Source organism: Melanostigma gelatinosum, assembly GCF_949748355.1.
Source record: "Melanostigma gelatinosum genome assembly, chromosome: 3".
Classification (NCBI taxonomy): Eukaryota; Metazoa; Chordata; class Actinopteri; order Perciformes; family Zoarcidae; genus Melanostigma; species Melanostigma gelatinosum.
The window spans coordinates 21,497,510-21,521,013 of record NC_136636.1 but is presented as its reverse complement, the minus strand read 5'-3'; the positions used below and the strand labels follow the sequence as shown (position 1 = coordinate 21,521,013).

General features: G+C 41.1%; 1 protein-coding gene across 1 annotated transcript in view; it reads right to left on the bottom strand.

Moving 5' to 3' along the window:
• Nucleotides 1–22,274, bottom strand: part of tafa3a (TAFA chemokine like family member 3a) — a gene marked incomplete at its 5' end in the record, with an annotated part of 31,708 nt that extends 9,434 nt beyond the window's left edge. Inside the window, one exon of the mRNA XM_079297187.1 lies at nt 22,163–22,274. Coding sequence (XP_079153313.1) covers nt 22,163–22,274 — 112 coding nt within the window. The remainder of the gene's footprint in view (nt 1–22,162) is intronic.
• Nucleotides 22,275–23,504: the final 1,230 nt, after the last annotated feature.

Sequence of the window (23,504 nt, the reverse complement as noted above, 5' to 3'; positions counted from 1 at the left end):
TGAAGATGCTGTCTGTGAGACAATCGAGCGGAGAAAGTGTTTTTAAAAAACTTGGGAAAGAACAAAACAAAACTGAACTCATGAAGAAAATAAATATTACGACAAATGTAGACATGGAGCGCACCCTCGACTTAATTAAATGGAACAATACATTTGAGAGATTAACTCGTAAAATTCTCAACGTGAAAGAAATGGTTTTGCATTTTGGGAAACACACTACACATTAGCTTTTCATGCTAAGCTATAGGAGCGTTAGATGAGACGATCCCGCTCCATTGAAGCTACAGCCAGGAGATGGTTAGCTTAGCTTAGCATACGCCACTGTAAAACCACAACTGTATGAATTAAACAAAAGAGATAAAAAAGTGTTAATTGGTGAGCTTTAGAGGAGATGAATATGGCGTCTTAGGATGACGCCATATTAGTTTCGCAAGAAGTTTCCCAAACTGTCAAACTATTTCACTCAGGATATGTTTTATTAAATGTGGAAAGGATGATGTAAAATTTGTAATCAGCATACTAGTTTCTTCCCTCTCTTTAAAATGTGAGAGGAATTCTCCTTTAACTGTATTTTATTTGTTTTGCATTTTATTGTATATTTTATTATTGTTTGATTTGAAGTATTCTTATCATTCTTCCTCTGTGTTCTGATTTTGAACTAGTTTGTTAGAAGGTAATGACTACTAAAGGGTTCTGGAGAATCTTTTTAGTGCCAAGAACATTTTATGAATAATTCAACATTCATTCATTATTTAGAAAACACTTTGGGCATATTTCACACAACCAGAGGTGTATATATGACTTCTATTTACGTCCTTTAAGTCAAACATACATGAATGCATACGCATCTGGGCTGTTAAGAGGCCCACGTTTTGCTCAAGGACAATTTGACAATGGTTGGAGCACCATTGAACCTCTGGTTCTCTGGTTGTAAAATGGTCTGTTCAAGCACCAGGGTCACCCTGTTCACAGTACAAACCACGCTCTTTATAATGGGAGCCACTGAGTGTGAGAGTCGTGAAGTGCAACATACAGATAGGCTGCTGGTCTCTCTCTGTGTGTGTGTGTTTGTGTGAATGGCTCCAAACACCTGTGATCAATACATTTCTATTAAAGCACTTAGGACTGCCGTCAGTTAGAATCACCAGGCAGCGACATCAGCAGGAGGGAGAGATGAGAGACAAAGAGAGGTGAAAGGACAGGGACCACTAATGAGAACTGGCATGAGGCCCAACCCCTCAGCCAATCAATACCACTCTGACGCAGATCACTCTGCACTACAATCATACGCATCGATCCCTGATTGATAAATTCCAATGTGCAACCACCTGCACAGAGCTGGAAAAAAAGGACAAAACGGTAAAACAAACTGTATATCTTCTGTACACATGGACATATGATGCTTATATCTGTTTCAAGTTATCAGTACAGCAAATGTATTTGTTTTAGAGGTTGTCTCCTAGCATTAAAGGATTAAGACTGTGTGATGAAACATGAAATCTATTTCGATGTTGTCGCATTTGTTTCTTTTTGTTTACGCTTTTTATTTGGTGCACAAATATTGCATTCTCTATTTGTGTTCGTATGGATTACATTGGTTATTAAGAGAACACCAGTTCGGTTGCATGGTCCTCGTCTATCCCTCACGTTTCATAACAAATATGCCACCATTCACATCACTGCTAGTTGGAGTAAAATTCGCTCCTCTTGTCGAGGCTTCACAGCTGCAAAGTTATTTAATTAAGGAAAAAAACACAGGCAATTCAATGGAACTTGGCTGATAGAAAAACCTGAAATAACTTGACGTCTGCAGCGGGTGATTTAAACCGCCCAAAACATCCTTGATACCCGTCTACCGAGAATCCGTGATATTGGTGGGATGAGGTGCCTGCTCAGAGTCCAAAGGAAATTAAAAGAGAACACCCACTCCAGCCACAGCCTGTTCACCCTACTGCCATCAGACAAGCGATACGATATAAAGCATCAGCTGTACTACCGGAGTTCAGAGCAGCTTCTGTCCTCAGACTGTAAGTCCTCAACTCATTCTCCTCACATTATGAATGTATTTTCCCTCCTTGTGTTGTATAAAGGGACTACAACTTGCACGTACAAATGTATAAAAACCAAAAGAGGAATTCAGTGAGTCGTGATTAAATAAAAGTGATAAAAAATGTGCCTATTTCTAACAAGCAGTCAGCAGTTATCAGTCATTTATTCAGAAAACTACTGTGTGTCAAACACTATGGGCTGCAAAGCACTGTGCATTGGTTCATGGTGAATAGTGGCACAACTAAAAGAAGAAAATACAAACCTGTCATTACTTGTATGAGGATACGGTGCATTTATAAATAACACCTTGCAGTGTGTGAATCCTCTGACAGATGAAAAAGACAAATTGACGGATGCACTCTCCTTTAAATTTGAATATTTAGCCTGTCACCCACTCCACTCTCTTTGACTTGATATCATGTTTTTCATGCAGCAGTTCACTAACATGATGACAAAAGAGCGGCAGAGTAAAAGAAAACCGTGGCTTTATTTTTTTTTGGGGGGGGTATATTTTTACTTTTTGAGGTATTTTGTTTTCAAATGCTTTTATGTTCCAAAACATCCTCCTGAATGTCAAAATGATCCATTTATTTCAACCGGCTGCCAGTCACTTTCACCCACAATAAATTAATAATGAAGAGATTTGATTGAATGACATTAAAAGCATTGATTATACAGGGATGACTTTTCTTAGAAAGTGAGATTTTCATACTAAACAAGTATACCATTGACTATATTAGATCTAAGGTCAATCTGACACAAAATATGTTATTAGTATGTATGAACAGGGTTTTGAAGCTGACCTTTGTAAAAATCATCTCATGTAGGCCACGTATACATTAAAAATAGGCAGTAATTCGTCAAACTAAATCCGGTCCCAGCTCAGAAAGTCCTTGAGAAATCCCACTGGACAACCAAAACCTTAACGTTTCTTAATGCTGTACATTCATTTGTGGACTGAAACTTGTTGCCGGTCAGTGGGAAAAGAGCTGTCCTGTTGTCCTTATCAAAGCACTATTCATGCGGGTTACAATGAAGCCACGGGTTTGCTTTCAGCTTCGGCAGCAATCAAACAATTGATCTAACCTGCAGGTAGGGAGGCATCAAGAACAACACACTGCTCCAACTGTCATATGCATCACTGGGCGGATCAAACTCACCTGGCCAGTCACGCACAAGATACAGTGCTCGAAGCACAATGTACGTCAGAAGAACAGAAGCACGCCGTTGATTTTAATGCTGACAGGGAGACCTTACCGATCGCAACAAGCCAGAATCAGAAATAAATCATGTGTCAAACATAAGGATGTTATATATGTCATTGTGACACTGAGACACTGAGGAAGCATTCTGTTGAATAAAGCATATGATTAAGTACTAAGAAGATTCTGTTATTGGGGTAATATCATGTATGTATTCATGGAATAGATTAATTTTCTTTGTGTTTCAACAATTTTGGTTCACATCATTCCTAAACCTGCCAATTTCTGGAACATTTCCGAAACAAGGTAAAACGTGCATGAAGACATTTTACACTACCTGCTACCACTGGCAGAATTATTTATTTGTTTTAAAATAATAGGCTGAGTTTGAAGGCTCAGGCTAAGACAGATGGTAAAACAACATTGAAAACTGCAAATTTATGTAACCAACTTGAAAGGAACCACAACTGCTTAACATCACAAAGCACTCATTAAAGTTGACATCCACAACTTTAAAACTATATCGGGAGTGGCGGAGCTTGTTGTGTTTCATATGCAAACCTCTCTGTTATGTTGGTATGCAGCGAGCACTTACAGAAGTGATAAAGTAAGACCCAGTGATTCCTAATTTAACAGGTACACCCTGAGAAACCCAATCAACACTTCTCAACCACAGTAAACGTGCTATTTCACAGATGACATTAAAGCTAGAGCCAAATATCGGCCGGAAAATATTAACTTATAGGAGATATATGTCTACCTGAATACATGTTGGACCAAAGAGGAGGGATGTAAAACAATCGGTATTAGTACAAAAAATGTGTGAAAATGACATCATTGATCAAACACATTTCTTGCCTGGAAGCTGTGACTTCATGGAGTTTAATTGTCACCATGCGGTTGCCAGGCACCCACATGACTAAAAAGTTTTTGTATAGAGTAAACAAACAAGACATAACCTTTTATTCGATGAGCTTTGGAGGTGCTGGTAGGGGGATTTTGTTACCTTTGGACAGAGCCTGGATAGCGGTTTCCCCCTGTTTACAGTCTCTATGCTAAGCTAAGCTAACTGGCTGCTGGTCCTATAGCTTCATATTTAACTTACAGACATGAGAGTGGTATGGATTTACACATTTTTGAGTGTATCTCTACTGCCACTACCAGTGAAAATAAAAAAAACACAATAAATATTGGTCAATGTCATTATACTTCAAAATGCTCTCATTGTTAATTTTGTACAACAATAACAAAATCACATTTATGAATTATGAATAGTTTTCATTGTGTTGTTATTTTACCAGTCACCGTTAGTAATCCAAGCACACCCCCTAAATATCATCAACAAACACGTCTGCAACGTGAAAATTCATGATGTGGAACACAAAGTTAAACAAAACGTGTGCTGGTGCAGACGGTTGGAAGAAAAAACTGAAGGCCATCTATAATAACAAGTTGCGTCTCAGGATTGTTTATATAAGAGTTCAGCGAAAACTGCAGAATTTTCTCTCTTTTGTCTTCAATGTTTGAATTGATCAGAGAACGAGAAAAAGACACAAAGTCTTGAATGCCAATGACCTGTTACATAACTTTAGACAGTAAAATATTCAGACAAGGCAATTTAATGGTTAGCTACACCACTGGAAGCTGATTCACTGACACGAAAAACAACACCAACGCTGATGAGGGCAAAATATGATATCTTTTTTTAATGACTGTGTTTTGAACCACAGAGGAATCAATAAGCAGTGAATCACGGACAGGATTTATACCGTTATCAGCTGTGTGAGCTCCAGCACATCTTCACGCCTACATTACAGCTCAACCATTTTAATAATCAAACCAATTACACAGCCATTTACAGTCACTTATAAAAACACACACGAATCAATAACCTGGTCATCTAAACACCAAGTGCAGAGGTCACACTAGCACACTTTACAGCCCTTGGTGACCAATCATTTTTAGTGCCCGAAAACGTTTACCTCAAATCGAATGACATTTTTTGACCGCCCCGTTGACAAGAACAGACGCATCTGCCTGACAGGAAACAAACGTCTTTATCCACTGAGGCGTGACGCAACAAGTCCGGCTTCAGTAGGCTTTCACCACAGAGGGACAGAGAGCAAAACATGCAGTGTGTATTTTCTGTTTCAACCCCACCTCATGCAGCGTGCTTGCCAGCCGGCCTTTTCCAGTCGGCAAGTGCGGAGGCAGATCAAAACGCTAAAGAAAGAGTCACATCCTGGCCACAGGCCCAGACCGCAGGAACAGCACCAGCCATAAAAACTGAGGTTGTAGGCCATAAAATGGAGACAGCCTATGAATTAGTAATGATTCAAATCACACAGTTTGCTCCAGATCCCGAATACCCATTTTGGTCGACTCAAAAACCTCTGAACATGCTGAAGACAACGAAGTGCAGCATCGTTTCCAGGTAAAACTGAGCCTGTGACGCTTAAGGACCACAGCTGCTCACCTCTTACAGACAAAATACAAATTAAAAGGAAATGTGTGTGTGTGTGTTTATAACAACATTCATGCCTGGTGAGGAACATGAAGAGAACTCTCACAAGACCAGTGTTTAATGGGATTACCATATTCAGAGGCGATTCACTCATTTCCATCCAGCTGTAAACCTGCTGAGCCGGCAATCAGGCCCAGCAAGACCCAAGAAATAAGCTGAGAGAGAGACTGAAGCAGGAGTTCAGTTTAAAATGAAATCCCAGTATCTCTCAACCTGAATATTGATCAGGAAAATGTTTTACTCTACTTCTGGATGATAAAGATATCAACAGAGAATTATCACCTGATTTATTTCAGCCGTTTCCAGCAGAAAAGCTGTACCCTCTGTGCGCTACCTGACCTGCACCATACAGCAGATAGTTAGCCACTAGCGGGTGAACACGGTGTTGCATTTAGCTGCTAAAGAGTCAAACATCTCAGCAGTTGGTGGAGACCAAAACTGAGCTGAGAGTAAATAGCTGACTGACATTCGCCAGGTGGACCGAGACACGACTCCAAATGAATGCTGATGTTGCTTTGTGTCTGCTCCACATGTAATCAACTGCATAGGTGCGTAGGAGACCCCTGTTTGAATTCTCATCTCCTGCTTGACGTTGACGTTGGTTGACCACAATCTTTCCGTAACCCTTCCAGAGTTGATTTGGCCAAACCTTGAGCATATGAGATGGGCTTACGAGTGTTTGTAATTTGTAGCATTGACAAACACTATTGTACAACAGAAAAACGTTAATATGGGTCATTATGAGAAGTTATGTCAAACAACCTATTTTGACCTTCAGTTTGGAAGACTTTTGATCCCGTACCCCATCAACGCAGTTGTTGGCAAAGTCTCTATTTCCAATTTTCCCATTGCCTCTCCTCAACAGAGATGGTAGGAAAATGTTAAATGAATGCTACATCATGCTGGACGAAATAACCACCAGGTTGACAGATCCTGTAAGTTACCGCTAAAGGAGTGCTTGCAGTGCATATCATACTCAGTGCTTTGTTATTCCTGTGAGAGCAGCCAGACCGAGAATCAAGCCAACCACAACCCAACTGCAACGCAAAGCTATTGAGATCGCACTCCTAAAAGAAAGTGTGAGCGTTGCTTGCTCATGGATCTTTATTCTCATCGGTCTGTTTTCTGGTGGCAGGATTCCTTCTATGTTTTCATCTTTGACTCACCGAGGACAATCTTTCGGGAGAAAGAATGTAGAAACAGATGAGGGCCCTTGCATTCCCCGGGTGTATGCTTTCGCGGTTTAGCTGAAGTCAATGTCAGTACCATTCATCTGGCTGCCAAGATGTTAGAGCCCACCACTGACTGATCAATTGGAGTCCCTCAAGGAATCATACAGCTTTATAAGGGAGAGGCTACTGAAGTTATTAAACCCAGGGACAGCCGCTGCGGCAGAAAAAGACTCATACACAGACTCAAACCCTTCTGCAAAGACAGTGTTGTCTTGACACGGTTACTCATTCTCTAGACAGGCACTGAAAATGTAATAAGGGATGTTCAGACGCACCGTCAAAGAACAATTGTAGTCTTTTTCTCATTTCATCACGTGATTTTCTGGCACTTTTAGTGAATAACACTGTATGTGCAATTTTCATCTCATCTTGACATTGCAAGAGATATACGATAAAGGGCCTATTTCTACATTTTTCTCATCATCGAGTGCAAGCACTTTAATGGAAACAGTCTGACACATGTATCCCATGATTGTCTATCACTACGTGTATTTTGTTTTACATTAAGATCGGGAAACATCCTCGAAATCATAGAAGGTACCCCACTTGAGGCTGAAGCTTCAACCGAATATCTAGCTTTTATTATCATTTCATTTGATGGACTACCACTACTGTAAATGAAGCGAGGTGCATAACTACAGAGAATGTCAACTGTTAGTCAAACGTTGTATTCTGAAAAAGGAAACCCGGCAATTAGGAATCACCTGTAACGTCCTTCTTGTTTGTATTTACCAGCAGAAACTGCGAAACAGTCTCATCTTGACTCCGGTTCAATAACGCAATAACGTTAAAAGGTAAAAATAAATCCTTTATCTTTCTGTTCCAACTTAGCAAAACAGTGGGTTTTGTCTCTCATTCACAGTCAGACAACATTTATTGAGTTGTTTTCTGTGCTACTTGGAATTAATTTGAAGCCAATAGGATATGAAAAACAAGCAATATTGATTTAAAATCCTTACAAATTACTGTGTGAATACAAAAACTGCAGACAACTAATTTCCCAAAGTGTTCCTCTCTCTCCAGAAGAAACACAAGGCTGAGGGTCATGGGTGGCTGGGGGGAAATCTTTTTTGACACAAAGCAGTGGTGCTCATGGCCGACCCTTTCTTATACCAACTTCATTTATACGAAATTGCTTCACCAAATACATTTTGTGGAAGTATAATTTCTCCCTGGATTAGGTTTACTGGCAAGGTTTTTAACAATCCAGGAGGCCGGTGTGGGTGGGGTTGCGCATATAAAGCAACGACTTTTGACACGGGAGGCTGGCATTTGAGTTCTGCATCCTTTAAAGTGGCGAAAACACAGATGGAGCTCTACGGAGCAATGTTTTGATGAGTGAGTCCTCGCTTTGTTTGAATCACATTTGTGTCTGACAAACAAGCACATAGGCAAAGCATAACACATTCATGGCGATGGTTTGTTATGCCTCAAGGATAAACACAATGAAAAACTGAGGGACGAATTCACAAAGAATGGATTGCAGCCGCTGAATGCACCATCAATTGTGCATCACTTTCAAAAGCTCTCTGCCGGTCTGAAGGTCAAATTCACAAACGATATTACAGCGTTGTTACAGCGTTGTTACAGCGTTGTTACAGCGCAAACACGCCCATGATGTATGACAGCTGAGCGCAATTTGCCTTTTGTTTCGTCTGATTGAAACCATTTATGTGGAAATGTTGCTCACACAGTGAGCAGAACAATGGCAGAGAGAAAAAGGAAATTGTATTTTCAGGCCGATGAGGTGCAGAGGCACTCTTCAAAACTTCAGGCAATGAATTTCAATGAGACGGAGAAAAACCCCTTATGAATTACCACCAACTCTCAGAAGACGCTAATCATTTCACTGTAACTGCATGTGGCTTTTAGCGCTGATCTTTGTGAATTTGAGTGTTTTTGCAATGAGGCTCAATTGCAAAGAAAGTGGGAAAATTTTACACTGAATGTTTGTAAGTTTTCTAATTAAAATATGTGCAAATAGCACAGGAGCACCAAGGCCCTATTTGCTTAGCAGCAAAGTTAGGGGTGCACTTTACCTTTAGCGGGTGCTTTGAAGGTGACATGGTTTCTTTTTGTTTTATTTAAGCAGGAAAAGCTGTGCAATGCTTTTGCGAATTAGCCCCTTAATGCTCTTAACTGTGTTTACCAAAATAACTCCACAAGACATCCAAAGGTCATGATTTTTTATTAAAGATGCTATTATAAAATTGATAACATTCATCCACTAGATGGTTTTTTTTGCAGCTTTACATTTCCTACAACACAATATTTCCTGATCCTATCTACTAGCCTCTTAAGTCCAGAACTTTTTGAGCTCAAACTGAAGGACAATCCAGAGACCCTCTTCCTTTAAGTCAGTTGTTTCTGTTTCACTCATTTCAGGTGACGGGTACTTGATCGCTTTCCTTTATAAGTAACATCCATGGTTTACAGTAACCTGTATAACATAATATTATAGCATGCATGGAAGTGGATTTTCGAGAGCGCAATCAAACAGCGTCACCATGACTGCGTCGGTCTCCATAGAGGCAGACAAGAGAGAAGCCGGAGATCCTCCACTCCTGTGGTTTCTCATCTGACATGCACACGTGCTGGTTATCTGTCAAGCAGATGTCATGTCTGCTCTAAACAGCTGCCGTCTCTGCTCTCCGACTGGATTCCCATGTTTTTCATCTTGAGCAGATTCCACTGATGCCTTTCAGAGCTGAGTGACAGATATGAAACATACAGGATTGGTTCAACTAAAAGGGCTCCCCAGATAAACCGAATATTTCTGTAACAGTGACACGACGATCTCAAGACATGGATGGATCCTCCTTCACGAGATGGAGGATCAGGTGGAGCCAACAGACTGCGTTGAATGTAGAACAACAAGCATAGTTTGAAGGATGGTTTGCGTTAAATTACTCATAGCTGAGGATCAGAGATTATTCTCCTCTAAATCAGACTGTAATTACATTAAATGCTGCTATCTGATGGGTATATTTAAACAGTCGCTCTAAATCAAAACCTCGCCCTGGAAAACATTATCTTGTTAGCGTCAATGCAGCCATCGCCACTGATCCCCTGTTGAATTGTGGGCCGCCCGTGGACACTGTTAAAGGAGCATCTGACCTGTCCACCCACTGACAGCTCAATATAAATGTTCCTTTTTTTTAATAGACCATCTTGCTGAAAATATGTCGACAAACCTTTTAAAAAAAAGCCATTTCAGGAGAACGCCAATGGTTCCACCTAGGGCTGGGCGATAAATCGATTTAATCGATTAATTCGAATGTGTGCTTTAAGGCGATGTGTTTTATTGAAAATCGAGAAAATCGCCCCCACCCCTTTTTCCCGTAGTAGAGTGCGCGCGCATTGTTTACAAACTAAAACAATGGCGGCCAGCAGCTTCACTGCTGCCGCCGCCACCTCACAAAAACAACCCAGCATTTTGGAGACATTCACCAACTGTACTCCGCATGAGAAGAAGAGTGCCCGGTGGAAAGCCATCACGGATGCAGTCGCGATGTATATCGCAAAAGATATGGTGCCCATATACACCGTGGAAAAGCCGGGGTTTATTCACCGTCTCAAAGCTTTGGACCCCAGGTACGTGCTACCAAGCCGTAAACATTTTTCTGACGTTGCCTTGCCTCGGCTGTACAATAGTACACGCCAAAGGATCTCTGCGGAGCTGGAGGGGATGTCATTCTACTCCGCAACAACTGACCTGTGGTCCAGCAGGTTGACCCAGACACCGATCCACTTGACTGGTGGAAGCGTCACCAACTTAACTTTCCAAGGCTAAGTACTTTAGCAAAGAAATACCTCTCTGTGCCAGCTACAAGTGCCCCCTCTGAGAGGCTTTTCAGTGTGTGGGGGGGGGCATTGTTACATGCCACCGTGCATGCCTGAAGCCAGAGGTAGTAGACAGGCTTGTCTTCCTGGCAAAAAATATTTAGAAAAAACATGCACTACTGTTTAATACTGTTGGTTATGTTGTGAATGCACTTGATTTTGTTTACATGCACTTATTTACTGTGCAAAATATGTTATGTTGATGTTAGATCAGATGTTGCACTTTTGAAAATGTGAATGTTAAAGGGTCATATACATTTTATTTCATGCTGTGTTTGTATCAGTGTATTCAGTTAGAAAAGCTTACTGTAAAAAGTTACATTTGCACAGTTGTTTACAATGGAAGGCTACTATTTAATGCCATTTAATGTTATGTTTAATTTAATTTTATATTTAAATGATTCAGGCAAACAAAAGAGTGACCAAATACTTTTTGTATACTACAGGCACCTTTCTACAATGTTCAGGTTTTGTTTGCACTTTATTTTTATCAACCTACTTGGGAAAATCATCACAAAATAAAAGAAAAAATTGTTTTCAACAGCTTCTGTCATCTGCAAAAAATTTTGGGGGAAAAAAATCGGAGATTTTTTTTTTAGGCCATATCGCCCAGCCCTAGTTCCACCCATTACATTTTATGCACCAGTCCATTCACATAAACTTGATGCTCAGCCTCGGTTGCTGTTTTTATGGTCCGATGTGGAAACCTGGCGCTGCACACTTCATTCCAGAGGAGACGTGAGCCAGAAGGCAAAAAGTCATGGAGCGCAGCCGGAAGATGGAGGCAAGCAATTGATGTACTGCATTTTAGAAGCTTATATTTCACTTTATTCAGTCAGTATCCAGCCTCTAGTGAATAACTACCCGGCCATAGCGTAGCATTACTTTAAAAGAAAAAAAAAAACCACCCAAGGCTGAACAGCTGACGAGTTTCTCTCCGACTTCCCTCTCAACATCGCCTGACTACAGATGAGCACTCATAACTGTCTGTCAGGATTTATATTATCAGACTGCGTGGAAAAGAGGTTTCGGGGGACAGTTGTTAAGGCAAATGGATTATATTTACGATTGGAGGCTGCATATCTGTAATAGTAAGTACAAGGAATTAGCGTTTAGAGAGGACGTTAAACTTTCCCAACATGTTCTCAGACATCTTGAAATAATACTACATGCCAATTTAGAGACAGATGTTGAGCTGTTGGAACCGGTCTTAATGACGACAGAGTTACAAGAACCAGCCGCTAACAGTGAAAGAGAAAATACTTGTGATTCATTTCAATTGATCATGTTATTTCTCAAAGCTAGCCGTCAGAATATTGTTCGCTCAGAATGTGTTCATTGAAATCAGGTAAAATCAAGACAACTGTGCCCCGAACAGAATTTTAGAAACCATTTAGTTACCATAATGTGTTGTGGGATGTAAACAGGAAGCTTAATGTTGCCACAGTGTTGATTCAGTGAGTTACGCTGTTGGCTACATCATGAGGCCTGTTTTTTTAAGGCAATATATCAATGTAGCACTATTAAAAAGATGAACATGCTATTAGCCGTTCCTGTTTGCACTGCACCCACGCATGTATCGACAACTATCACCGGATTACTCTGATGCTGAAGAAAATGTAAAAACGTGAAGATTCTCAAGCAAGTTCTACAGTTAGGACCATTTTTCGTTCATGCCTGTGTGTTCAGATAGGCGTCACAGCCGCTGCTGCTGCTGTAGCTGTTGGCTAACAGGGTCAAATATAACTTACCGCCTCTTGTTATTCAGAAATACCTCTTCATAACAGCATAACAGAGAGAGGTTCATTCCGTGCATATTTCTAACTTTTATTTATGATTCTTCTGCCTGAACTCACTATAAACTCAGCAGGTGGTCGATGCTCTTTGAAGTTTGTTATCCCCCCCACACACACTGCAGGAACCATCCAGACATCGGGTTGTAAATATCAAATATGCTTGATAAGATCGGGGCGGCTCCGTTGAGTCAATCACCGTGGCAGAGTGAGTTTGTAAGCCCTGCATCTGCTCACACCATCAGTGTCGACCCATTTCCTCAGTGTCACCTGCTTTATCTGTAAATGCTATGTTTTACTTTGACGCACCACTTTGGAGCTTGACAGTGGGCATGAAAACCTTCCCTAAAAAATTCAATAAGTTGAAATACTATGATCTTTGCCAGCTTTTCTTTCTGTCTGTCCTCCGTCTGGCTTGGTTCTGCACAAACACGTCTCAGGCTTCTCTGAGTATGGCTGCACCTGTCTGCACCTGTTCCCACCATGACTCAGGCACCTCTGCCTGCTGCTTTGAAGCTATTTAAACTGCTATGATACACTGTTATGGACATATACAGTGTGTCACTCAGGGAAACACTCTGCGAGAAACCATTTGTAGAGCATCTAGCGTAACACAACTAAACCGCAGCTTTAACATGTGCTATTTTTATTGCCTACGGAGGTTAATTAAATGTGTGTGAGCTTGAAATGTTCTATGGCAGTAGACATCAGAGAAGCAAACGTGTAATCTGCAATTTCATGCTGGAATATATGCTGCTACTAATTCATTCACAAACATTTGGGAGGATGAAGGGACTTTATGGGGATTCTGGATGCTGGTAGCCACCAATCAATCACCTCAATACCTAATTATTGTTCAAGTCTTCTTGTCCACGTTTTACCTGTATATTTTCTTTACACACAGAGGAAAACAAAACGATATCATAATAAACAACACACACACACACACACCACACCCGATGAGAAATTCCCTCCACCGTATCGACCCCATCCTGCAAACCATGACAGATCCAACACATCCTCATACTTAAAGGAGAATTTTGCAAATGACCCCCAAAATGACATATATGACCGCTGGAGTGTACCAGCAAAAGGCGACTTATTTGAACTCATGTAAGACAACCTGTTATGTTTGTTTAAAAAAAAAATCAACATCAACTTTTGGTTTGACACAAGACATGAATGTTGTGAATGCTGTGAACGTCGTGTCCTTCCTGGGGAAAGACCTGTGGAGGTTCGGACTTTGACCGCTATACTACGTCACCTCGTTTCCCCCTTTGCTCCAGTCATAATCGACCCTTCGCTAACTCCCACCCTTGGACTGGCCAATCATAGCATCGGTCAGCTCTGAACAAGGTCCGACAACTAACCGGCTGTGATCTAAAGACTCTCGTGGATTGTTTCAGAGTTTCTTCATTTTCAGGCTGATTTTGTGGATTCGGAGCTAGTCATGATTTAACGTAGTGTACTGGTGATACTCGTTACCCGGAGAGGTTGTAAGGAGATAACTTTCTAAAAGTTACATACATAAAAACCTGTGGAACTACCATTTACAGGAAAAGTGTTGTTCCTTCATTTCATTGTCTTCTGTCTCGATCGCCAGGTTGGGGTTCACTTTTACACTGATCTGTAGCTTTATCTTCTATCATTGTCTTTTGAACCTGTTTTGGCTGCTGAATCAGTTTGACATCATGGATATGTCCTTCAAACGCATATTGTAGGCACTTCTGTTTGCTTCTCTCTGAAATCACTTCTACGGTTTCCCAAAAATGAGATAATATCTATTAAAAGAGGGCAGTTAATGACAGTGTGGGCTCCAGGGTAGACCCAACAGCTTGACGGAGTGGCAGCCGGGGGGGGGGGGGGGGGGGGGGGCTTAGCGAAGGGTCACTTAAGAAGTCCCCGCTTAAGAATAAAAAATATATTGGTCTTAAAAAGCTGTTTTAGGATGTGACCTTTTGTACAGCAAGATATTAATAAAATGACCCACAAAGGAATGAGGGAAAGGGCAAACTCTTTTATAGCGGTGCTGGCTCAGAGGTAGACATTAACTATACTAAGTTAATAATAACTCTATGTATCATGTTTTTGCCACTTTGTGGTTTGTATCCTGAAGAAGGACATACACCACAAATTATCTGAGCGCCGAATAAAGTGGATTGGATCTGTGGTCCTTATTAATGAGTTCAAGCGTCGATCAACGAGAACATAGAAATAGAGTCCACAAAGAGATGTGTGCGTTGCCAAGAAAGGCTCCAACATTGTGTGCATCTTTACATAAATAGAAAATAATTACCTTTCTATGGTCTTTGAGCTTATTGATTCTGAAGTATCTGTGTAGATACCATAACTGTCAGTCAAATGATTTGCGGTCTTTATCCTTCAGAAGGTGTGATAAAAAGTTTATTCATAGTATTAATAATAATAATAATAATCTAAGTGTATGTCTGTCCCCTCCTTCCTTTAAAATGAACAGCAACAATACCAGAGCATTGGGAATAAAATGTTTGAAAGCTGAACGACACTCTCTTCCTCTTTATGATACATAAATTGTAATAAATTACTGATTCCAAAGTTAATGTGATGTAGCAACATCTGTAGAGCAGTGAATCACCATCACTAACAAATTAATCGCTTCGGAAACTCTTCAACACATTAAAGGTTCAACAGAGCGGAGACAAGGAGTGGATCATTTGAAAGGGGACTGTGGTTCCTCGTGCTAAGCTTCAACCAAGCACAGCCCATTAACAGCAATACAATTGACTAACTTTAAAGGAGGTTGCTCTAATTGCTGGGTAAGGGCAGGCTTTTAGTTTGTAAGACCCAATTACCGCCATGCTGTTAGTACTTCTCCGCTAATTGCATTCATCAGCTCAAATTGTTATCACCATGGCTCTCCTTTTCGATTTCTATCAAAATCCCCAAAATCCTCGTTTCTTGGAGTTTCAGAGAAGCTGGAGGTAACTCATGATGTAGCGAGGAATAATGGGTTTATGTTTAAGCTGTAATTAGAGAGGAGATGGAGATAGAAGCCTGCTGGCGTATCTGATCCTGACACAGAATGGGTCCTGTCTGCGACAATAGAACACAGAGACAGATTCTACTTTAAGATCTTGTACCGGCCATTTTCTGTTTTTTTTCTCTTCTATTTTCTTAAAAACTCTGACCAGATGCAGAAGCAAAGTAAAGACACCGATAAGTAAAACAAAACAAAAAAGCTTTATTACACGTTGCGTCTCGGCCAACGTAGTCAATCAGTTTAATCAGTTTATGCAGATCATATTAAACCCTCATTCTCAAGATGCAGTTCTACCATGTATGTTAATAGGCCTATTGTTGTTTAATGAACTATCATATATCGTCTCCTTCCTTTTTAGGTAAAACTGAGGGCGAGTGCACATGAAATGTTGGTAATAATACCTAATGTATGAGTACACAATTACCAGTCAAGACCGTGACTTTGGCTTTGGCTAACATACTATTCAAACTAAGTATGATGCAACATTTAGAAGTGTGTTCCAACTGCAGAGTATGTGGATTTTGTGTACGCAAGAAATGATGTACTAGATTAGCAAGAATTATGCAAAGTGGGTTTACTAAAAATACTCAACTGCCCCAAAATGCATTGTGTCTCCTCAGTCTGTGCACCGGAGGACTCTGAGGGTTTAAATGAACAACCGGCTGGATAAAACAATTACCATTGACAGCAAGAGAAAAAAATTGTGCTGTAGAAAACATATTCAACACTAAAATTCAACACTAAAATGATCAATAATTTCAATTTGATTTGTTAAAATAATACTGGAAAATATTCAATTGAGTGGAAGAGGTTACATTTGTGATAAACAGTCTCATTTCAAAGGTAGCTTGAGCCGCTCACGTCGCGATTGACTCATGTACATCGATCATGTGACGCAGAGTTTACTTCAGTGTGAACAGTCTCCTGTTAATGGCACACTTACTTGTTAATTGAGTACGCAGTAGGCATCACATACTGAATGATGTAGTAGGCAGTAAGTTAGTTTGAACATAACCCTTGATATATTTAAAATCTCTTACACACGGGGGTCTGGCCAAGATGGCAGCGTAAACGTTTCACCTTATGAAGACAGTCAACAGATTTAAAAACAAAACAATAGTAGTTGACATTTTTAAAAAACACATGAAGAGATGACAAACTTAAAACAAAACCAAATTGAAGAAAAGAACATTCAGTACCAAATGTAAAAATGGGGCGACTGTGGCACGGAAGACAGAGCGGGTCGTCCCTCAATCAGAAGTTTGGCGGTTCGATTCCCGGCTTCTCTAGTCCATGGCGATGTGTCCTTGGGCAAGACACCCAAATTGCTCCAGAAGGCTGTGCCATCGATGTATAAACGGGTTTGAATGATGCCGGTGGCCCCTTGCATGGTAGCCCTTGCCATCAGTGTGTGAATGGGTGAATGATGACACGTAGTGTTGGAGCGCTTTGAGTGGTCGAGAGATTAAAAAGGCTCTATTCAAATACGTTTACCATTCAAATGATGCTTAATCCTGTTTTTAAAATCTTGCATGCTTACAGATGCACAGCCTTCACATTTGCCCTCCGAGGAAAAATAGGAATCGGGTTGTATGAAACTAGAAATCCCCTTAAAAATTATCCCAAGCAATGTTCCCTCTAATTTTTCATGTGTCTGGGCATACACACAAGCTCCCTGAGCACACTGAGGACCACTGTGAGCAACATCAGATGTGCACGCTGTGGCCACACACCAGTATCACACCTGTTCAAAACCTTGGATCATAGCAAGTTACATGGCTTATTAAAAGAATCAAATTACAGCAGCAATTTTCACTAGTTTACTTTTAATATAAGTGATTTGACAAACTTTAAAGGAAAAAGACAAAAATCTTGTTGTTCATGAGATGTGTAGTATGTTTTATGTGAGAGTCCTGCTTGGCCATGGGAAGAGTCCTGCTTTGGCCTGTGTGAGGGTCCTGTTCTGGAAGAAATGATACATATACACCTTTCAGACATAACATTTTGTTCACATTAAAACATTCACATTTTGCACAATGATGTGTGCTGTAGCTTGTGATACAGTGTAAATTCCTGTAACTCTGTCTGTAAAATATGTAATTACTCAGTTTTTTATTATCATTTCTACTACCCATAAATTATCTAGTAGTAACATAATGTAATGATTAATATCCATAAGTAAAACATCTTAATAAATGTCACTAGAATATGCACAAATCTGACTTAAATTTTACCTTATTTTTCACGTCTGTCATTCTCACTTCTCCAATGGTTGTACACTTTGTCCAGGTTGATGGCTTCGTCTGCTTCTTGCTTTGACTTTATGTCGCTGCCCGTTCGTTTCGCCATGATAAGGGGGGATAAGGGGCATTTGCGTCTCGTAACTCCGCCGCACTATTGATAGCTAGCTAACCTGCACGGCGCGAATGGGCAGGGCAATAGTGTCAATGCTATGATTGGCTGCGTAGCGTAAGTGAACCGAATCGTATCATTGGCTGGACACCTGTCACTCACTGAGTTGCGTTGCAAAATAGTACAGAAAACTAAATTATTATTATTATTATTATTATTGGTTTAATTGATTAGATAAGATTAAGACTAATATTAGATATTAATTAATACGTTTATGTTGAATTTTATTTTATGCGCTGCATCGATTTTCTTGTGCGCTGAGAATGTGCGAGCAGTGCGCGATTGCTCAAGCGCGCAGCTTAGAGGGAACATTGATCCCAAGGTCTTTTCTGTTTTTATCACCATAACATTACCCACATGATACAAAGAACAAGCTCGGGAGTGAACTTTGATTTCCTACAAACATGTGAATAAAACTATTGACATTCTCTCAGCACACACACACTCTCTCCCCCTGCTCCCCTCCGCTGGCTACACAAACACACACACACACACACACCAAGGCCACACGCAGACACTCATGGCTCATCTGCTGCCATTCCGATGCGTATAGCACAGGACGTTTGATGGTTTTCTAATCTCGCTAGCTGCCACCGGGAGATGGGGCGAGCTGACCCCTGTCATCCCCACAGTGCATCTCAAACAGCCACACATCTCCATCTCAATCTCCCTCCGCTCGCTTCCTCCGTCTACCATTGTGTCCTCCACCTGCTCTCCAAATGTCAGGACGAATGCTCCGCAGTCGCATCCCCACACGTCTCCAGGGCCGGGGTGACCTGCCTCCGCCGCCGATTTCGGTATAATGTCATGCTACCCCTGGGCAAGGGTTCCACACTGATCTGCTGTGTGGAGTGTGGAAGTAGGCTGCAACACAACAGCGGAGGTATACTGCGTTACCGGGCTCATTACAGGCCAGTAAACATGGGGTAACTTGTGTACTGAAGCTCCTGATGAGAAATAATGAGGTAGAAAATGCAGTGTGGGTCCAGTTGGCTGGGATCAAAATCTTCCCCCAAAACATTTCCTCATATGAATTTGTTTTTTTTTGCCTTAATTTGTGTCTGTAAACTGAACAGCCACTAGAATCAGTGGCTTGTTTTGCAGTCAGGCTTAATTTATCTGATGGTTCTCCTCTATTGCACTCTTTTGGTCTTTTTCTTCCTTCAGTGTCCCGACTGATACTTGTTGAAGTTGAAAAATCCTCTCGTTGTGAAAACACAGAACCCGGGAACTGACAAAATTGTGCAAATAGGTCAGGCATGTTGACTGCTACGGTAATCTTTTACTACATTCTGTCAGTTTGAGGCTCCGTAGAATGCTAATGACGAAAAAGCAGAAAGTGGTTAATCAGTATAAAATGATGGGACCACTGCAGTAAGATAAACTTCTTTTTTCAACCATCTTGCAATTTCCCTTTTAATATTTCTTTGGTGGTACACTGTGAACAAAAAATATATATTTTCATTGTTCAAAACCCAATGACTAAATCTTCCCCAGAGCTCTTCCACGTCTGAAATTATACTATTTGTAATTTCTAACATGATCTAAGCCTTTTGACACTAAAAAAAGAACTCGGCTGCTGCCTGGTTTTCATCAGGACCCATCAACCATGAAGAGCTCTCTTCACAGACTATTTTCTACACAGAACACTTTTTATTTATCTAGTAAGCATATTCAAATTCACAAATGTAGCACATCATACTATATATTTTCCCCAAAAAATATATATTCATCTGACTGGGACAATGGAGGGAAAGAAAAAAGTTTTTAAAGGTATATATGTATGTTGAATACTGCCATTAATTTGGGCTCTGGAGAATCAGTTTGTTCTTAATATGAAACAATGAAAATGACGAGGGACAAAAAAACAGCAACCCTAAAGCAAGAAAAATCAGCTTGAGATTGAGCCATTAGAGTGCATCACACAGTTTTTAGAAAGTCTCTACCATGACCAAATATGGAAATATTCCTCTGAATTCAAATGAGAGCCAGTGCACAGTTCCATCTTATTAATAAGGCAGCACGGCCCCTTGTGTGCATGTGAATGTAGAACGGGACCTTGATATAAACCCAACGTAAACCTGAGCTCCAAAGCCATTTTGATTCCAATTTGTGGAGTTATCCATTAGCCACGTGTCTGAATGCTTTATATTTAAAAATGTAACAGAGTTTACGACCTGTAAGCGGCACTGCTTGGAGCGTTTCTATCTTAAAAAGGGGGAGCTGCTGCCACTTCGCATCACACAGCCTCAGTGGGAAATGTTTTTCACGCCCGTTTTCCGCTCTACCACGTTTCAGCGTTTCCCCTCGCAGGCACTGACCAAGAAACCACAGAGAGCTCGATTACTGTTTCTTAAATGGGACGGAGTGAGATACTGTTAAGAAAAAAAAAAGTATCCAAGTATCTAAATAGCTGAGGAATGAGGCCGCAATTTGACCTGGTCACATCATCAGTCTGAATCCTATCGACAGGACCAAAGCAAATTGAACAGCCGAAGGGTACTTGTTATCACGCTCACTCTCTACCCAGACCACTCTCCTCTCACCCTTCCACTCTCGCCACTCTTTCATGACTGGCTAATGAATGCAGATGGTGCTCTGGGGGGGTGCAGTGGTCTTTTTACAGGGGTTATGTGTGCGCGGTGTGAGCTCAGCCTGCTCCGGTCAGGCTATGGTGAAAGGTTCAATTGCTTTGGCGAAGTCCCCCACCTCAATAAACAAAGGGGCTGAAGAGGTTTGTTTGCTGGGTCCACCTTGGCTTGACCTCCGTAGCCCAGGGACGGGCGGCGTGATTACCTAAGTGTCAGTGCAGCCCGGGGAGAACGGGGCCGGGCTACTTGTGTTGGCCCCCTCTCTACCTCCGAATAAATCACAGGCATACGCACGGAAAAAACACAAGAGCGGGACGAATGCAAAACCAAAGGGCCGGCGATGGGCGCCTGAAGATGAAATTGTTTATCCGACACGTTGGCAGTCACAAGTGGGATTTACCACTCTGCTGTCAGTAATCATCAAGTCTATTCCAAAACATGTTTATGTATTGATTAGATCAGGGGTCGGCAATCTTTTTGATGTGAAGTGCCTTTTCTCAATGTTCTTGTTTATCAGTGTGCCCGATCAACCTTAAGGTTCATTTTGACACCACGTCCACATCAGATCTCAGACGGATCTATACATTTATTCCATCCCTATAGCCAACGAGCGTAGCAAAATAACAAATGTCTCCTATAATTAGCACATTTTAATTACATATGACAGCTGCCACCCTTATGAAAACATTCACATCTGAGTTGAAATCATTAACACTAACTTCCACCGATCTTGTTCACCAGCAATAAACGTAACTAATTCTGGAAAGAATGAAACGGGCCACTCTGAGGAATTTTTTAGGGCTATAGTGTGACATTGGTCTTGTATGCCACTGGTGGCACGCATGCCTCATGTGGCCTAACTGCGTTAGAGTAAGCATGTGGTGCCCCGTGAGCGATGTGGAGTTGCAGTGGCCATTCATGCTGCTTTCACAGCCTTGGAGCACTGGCTGCAGGAGTTCTCCCATTCATAAAACCTTCTCTAAAAGCGTTAAACACGAACAGAAAGAGTCAGCTTATTGTCTCCACATACATGGCTGGGAAAATCCATTCATTCATAAACGTAGGTATGCAGGGACAATCAATGAATGATGTTCTGTTTTCTCAACAATTTCAAGTCATTACAGTCTATTCAGCAAGAAGATACTGTCAATGTATTGTAGAATTCATATTTGTTTGTTGTTTTTCTTTTCTATCCTGCTGGTGTATTTGCCACAGTCTGACGATGCTACTGTCTGTTCTCCAGCTCTCCTGGAAGTCAAAACCTCCCATTATTTTCGAAACTACATTAAAAACTGGTAATTCTTTTTTAGACTTTTCATGGGAATTGCCTGAAATAGGGACAGTATGAATTAACAAAATAATAGCAGTATGTTTCTTTAATCCTCAGCCTCTCCACCTACACTGTTGGTAGCAGCCAGTAGTAGCAGCCTTTGGGTGGTCTGGGCAAGATGCCCAGCAGAAATAACAATGAGGAACACATGCAGTGTTGTACTTTACCTATGTGGCTTCTGTGTGACGATGCACTGGTCAGTTGTCCGCACAGAGACACCATACAGATGGTCAGCAGCAGCGCCCTTCTGCACATACTCTGTAGGTCCCTCTCCCGCATTCTGGAGTAAAAAAAAAGGAGAAAAGAAATAATCAGCGGTGTGCCGTATTTGTATCACACAAACACTCAGATGTGCAGGTTGGCTCACTTGGGCTCATGCCAACAAGCTCCCACAGCTTCAGCTTGGCAGTCAGAGGTGGTCAATTATAGTAACTCCTGAAATCACAACGCTTGGATCTGCAGAGCTTTAAATGGACTCCTTTTCTGTGTTGAGGATTTAGCCTGCTGAGAACCACACACAATAAGGTTGGTGTGCAAAGTGTGGCTACTAACCAGGAAATGTAAATACATCAATAACACATACCAGCGACAGCAAGGCCCAGTCACACACAATCGCAGCAATCAGTGGATTTGCTCACAGCGGTGGAGTCAATCTGTGCTAATTTTTATGCATTAAATTCAGCTTTGATGAACTTTCACATGTAAATTTGCTCCGTTGAAGAATATCAAGTCGTCTTGACACTGCTGACCTCTGAAGAGCAGAGAGCAGAGTCTAGCTTAGTAGCTGTGCTGCACGATCCGGCTTCATTTAACTTCCTCTGTCAGAGTATAAACATGCAGAGGAATGATTTGCAGACAGTTGAGAGTTGACGATAGAAATACATCCTTTGAATAACTCTGAACTTAACGTCCCATTAGCAACCGTGCTAACTAGCTTGCTAGCTGTCAGTTAGCAAGCTAGTTAGCTGGGAAAGCTTTTACCCCACAAGGTAAAAGGTTTTTTCGACGAGCCTGTCCACCATTGGATTTTGGATTATTGCAGAAAATGTGGTAAACACAAGTTGATGTTACATTTTGTTCCGTAAAAGCTTCAAAATTCACAGGAGGGGTATTACTGTAAGGGGCTGAGACAGGGGAAGCGAAAGTACTCTGTACAATGGAGGAGAACATTTCTGCCCATCTCACTCTGAACAGTTTTCATCTGGACTATTTCTTCAGGAGAAAATATCCCCATAAAAAATCTACTTCAATGGTATTGGGCACTGATTCTTTCAATGCTGTGAGCGCCACAAATTAAATTCCATTAACCTGCAAACCTACAAGACCTGGACCAGAAAAAACTATTTACAAAAGTTCATCTCCACGAAGCATTAAGTCCCACGATACAATTTTACTTAAAATAATTCATATAAATCACCTTCAACATTATGTCTGTGTTGCTGACAAAGAAAATGTCATAACTTGAATTGACAGTTTTCTTAACGGTAAAATACCTGTCCATGTGGAGAG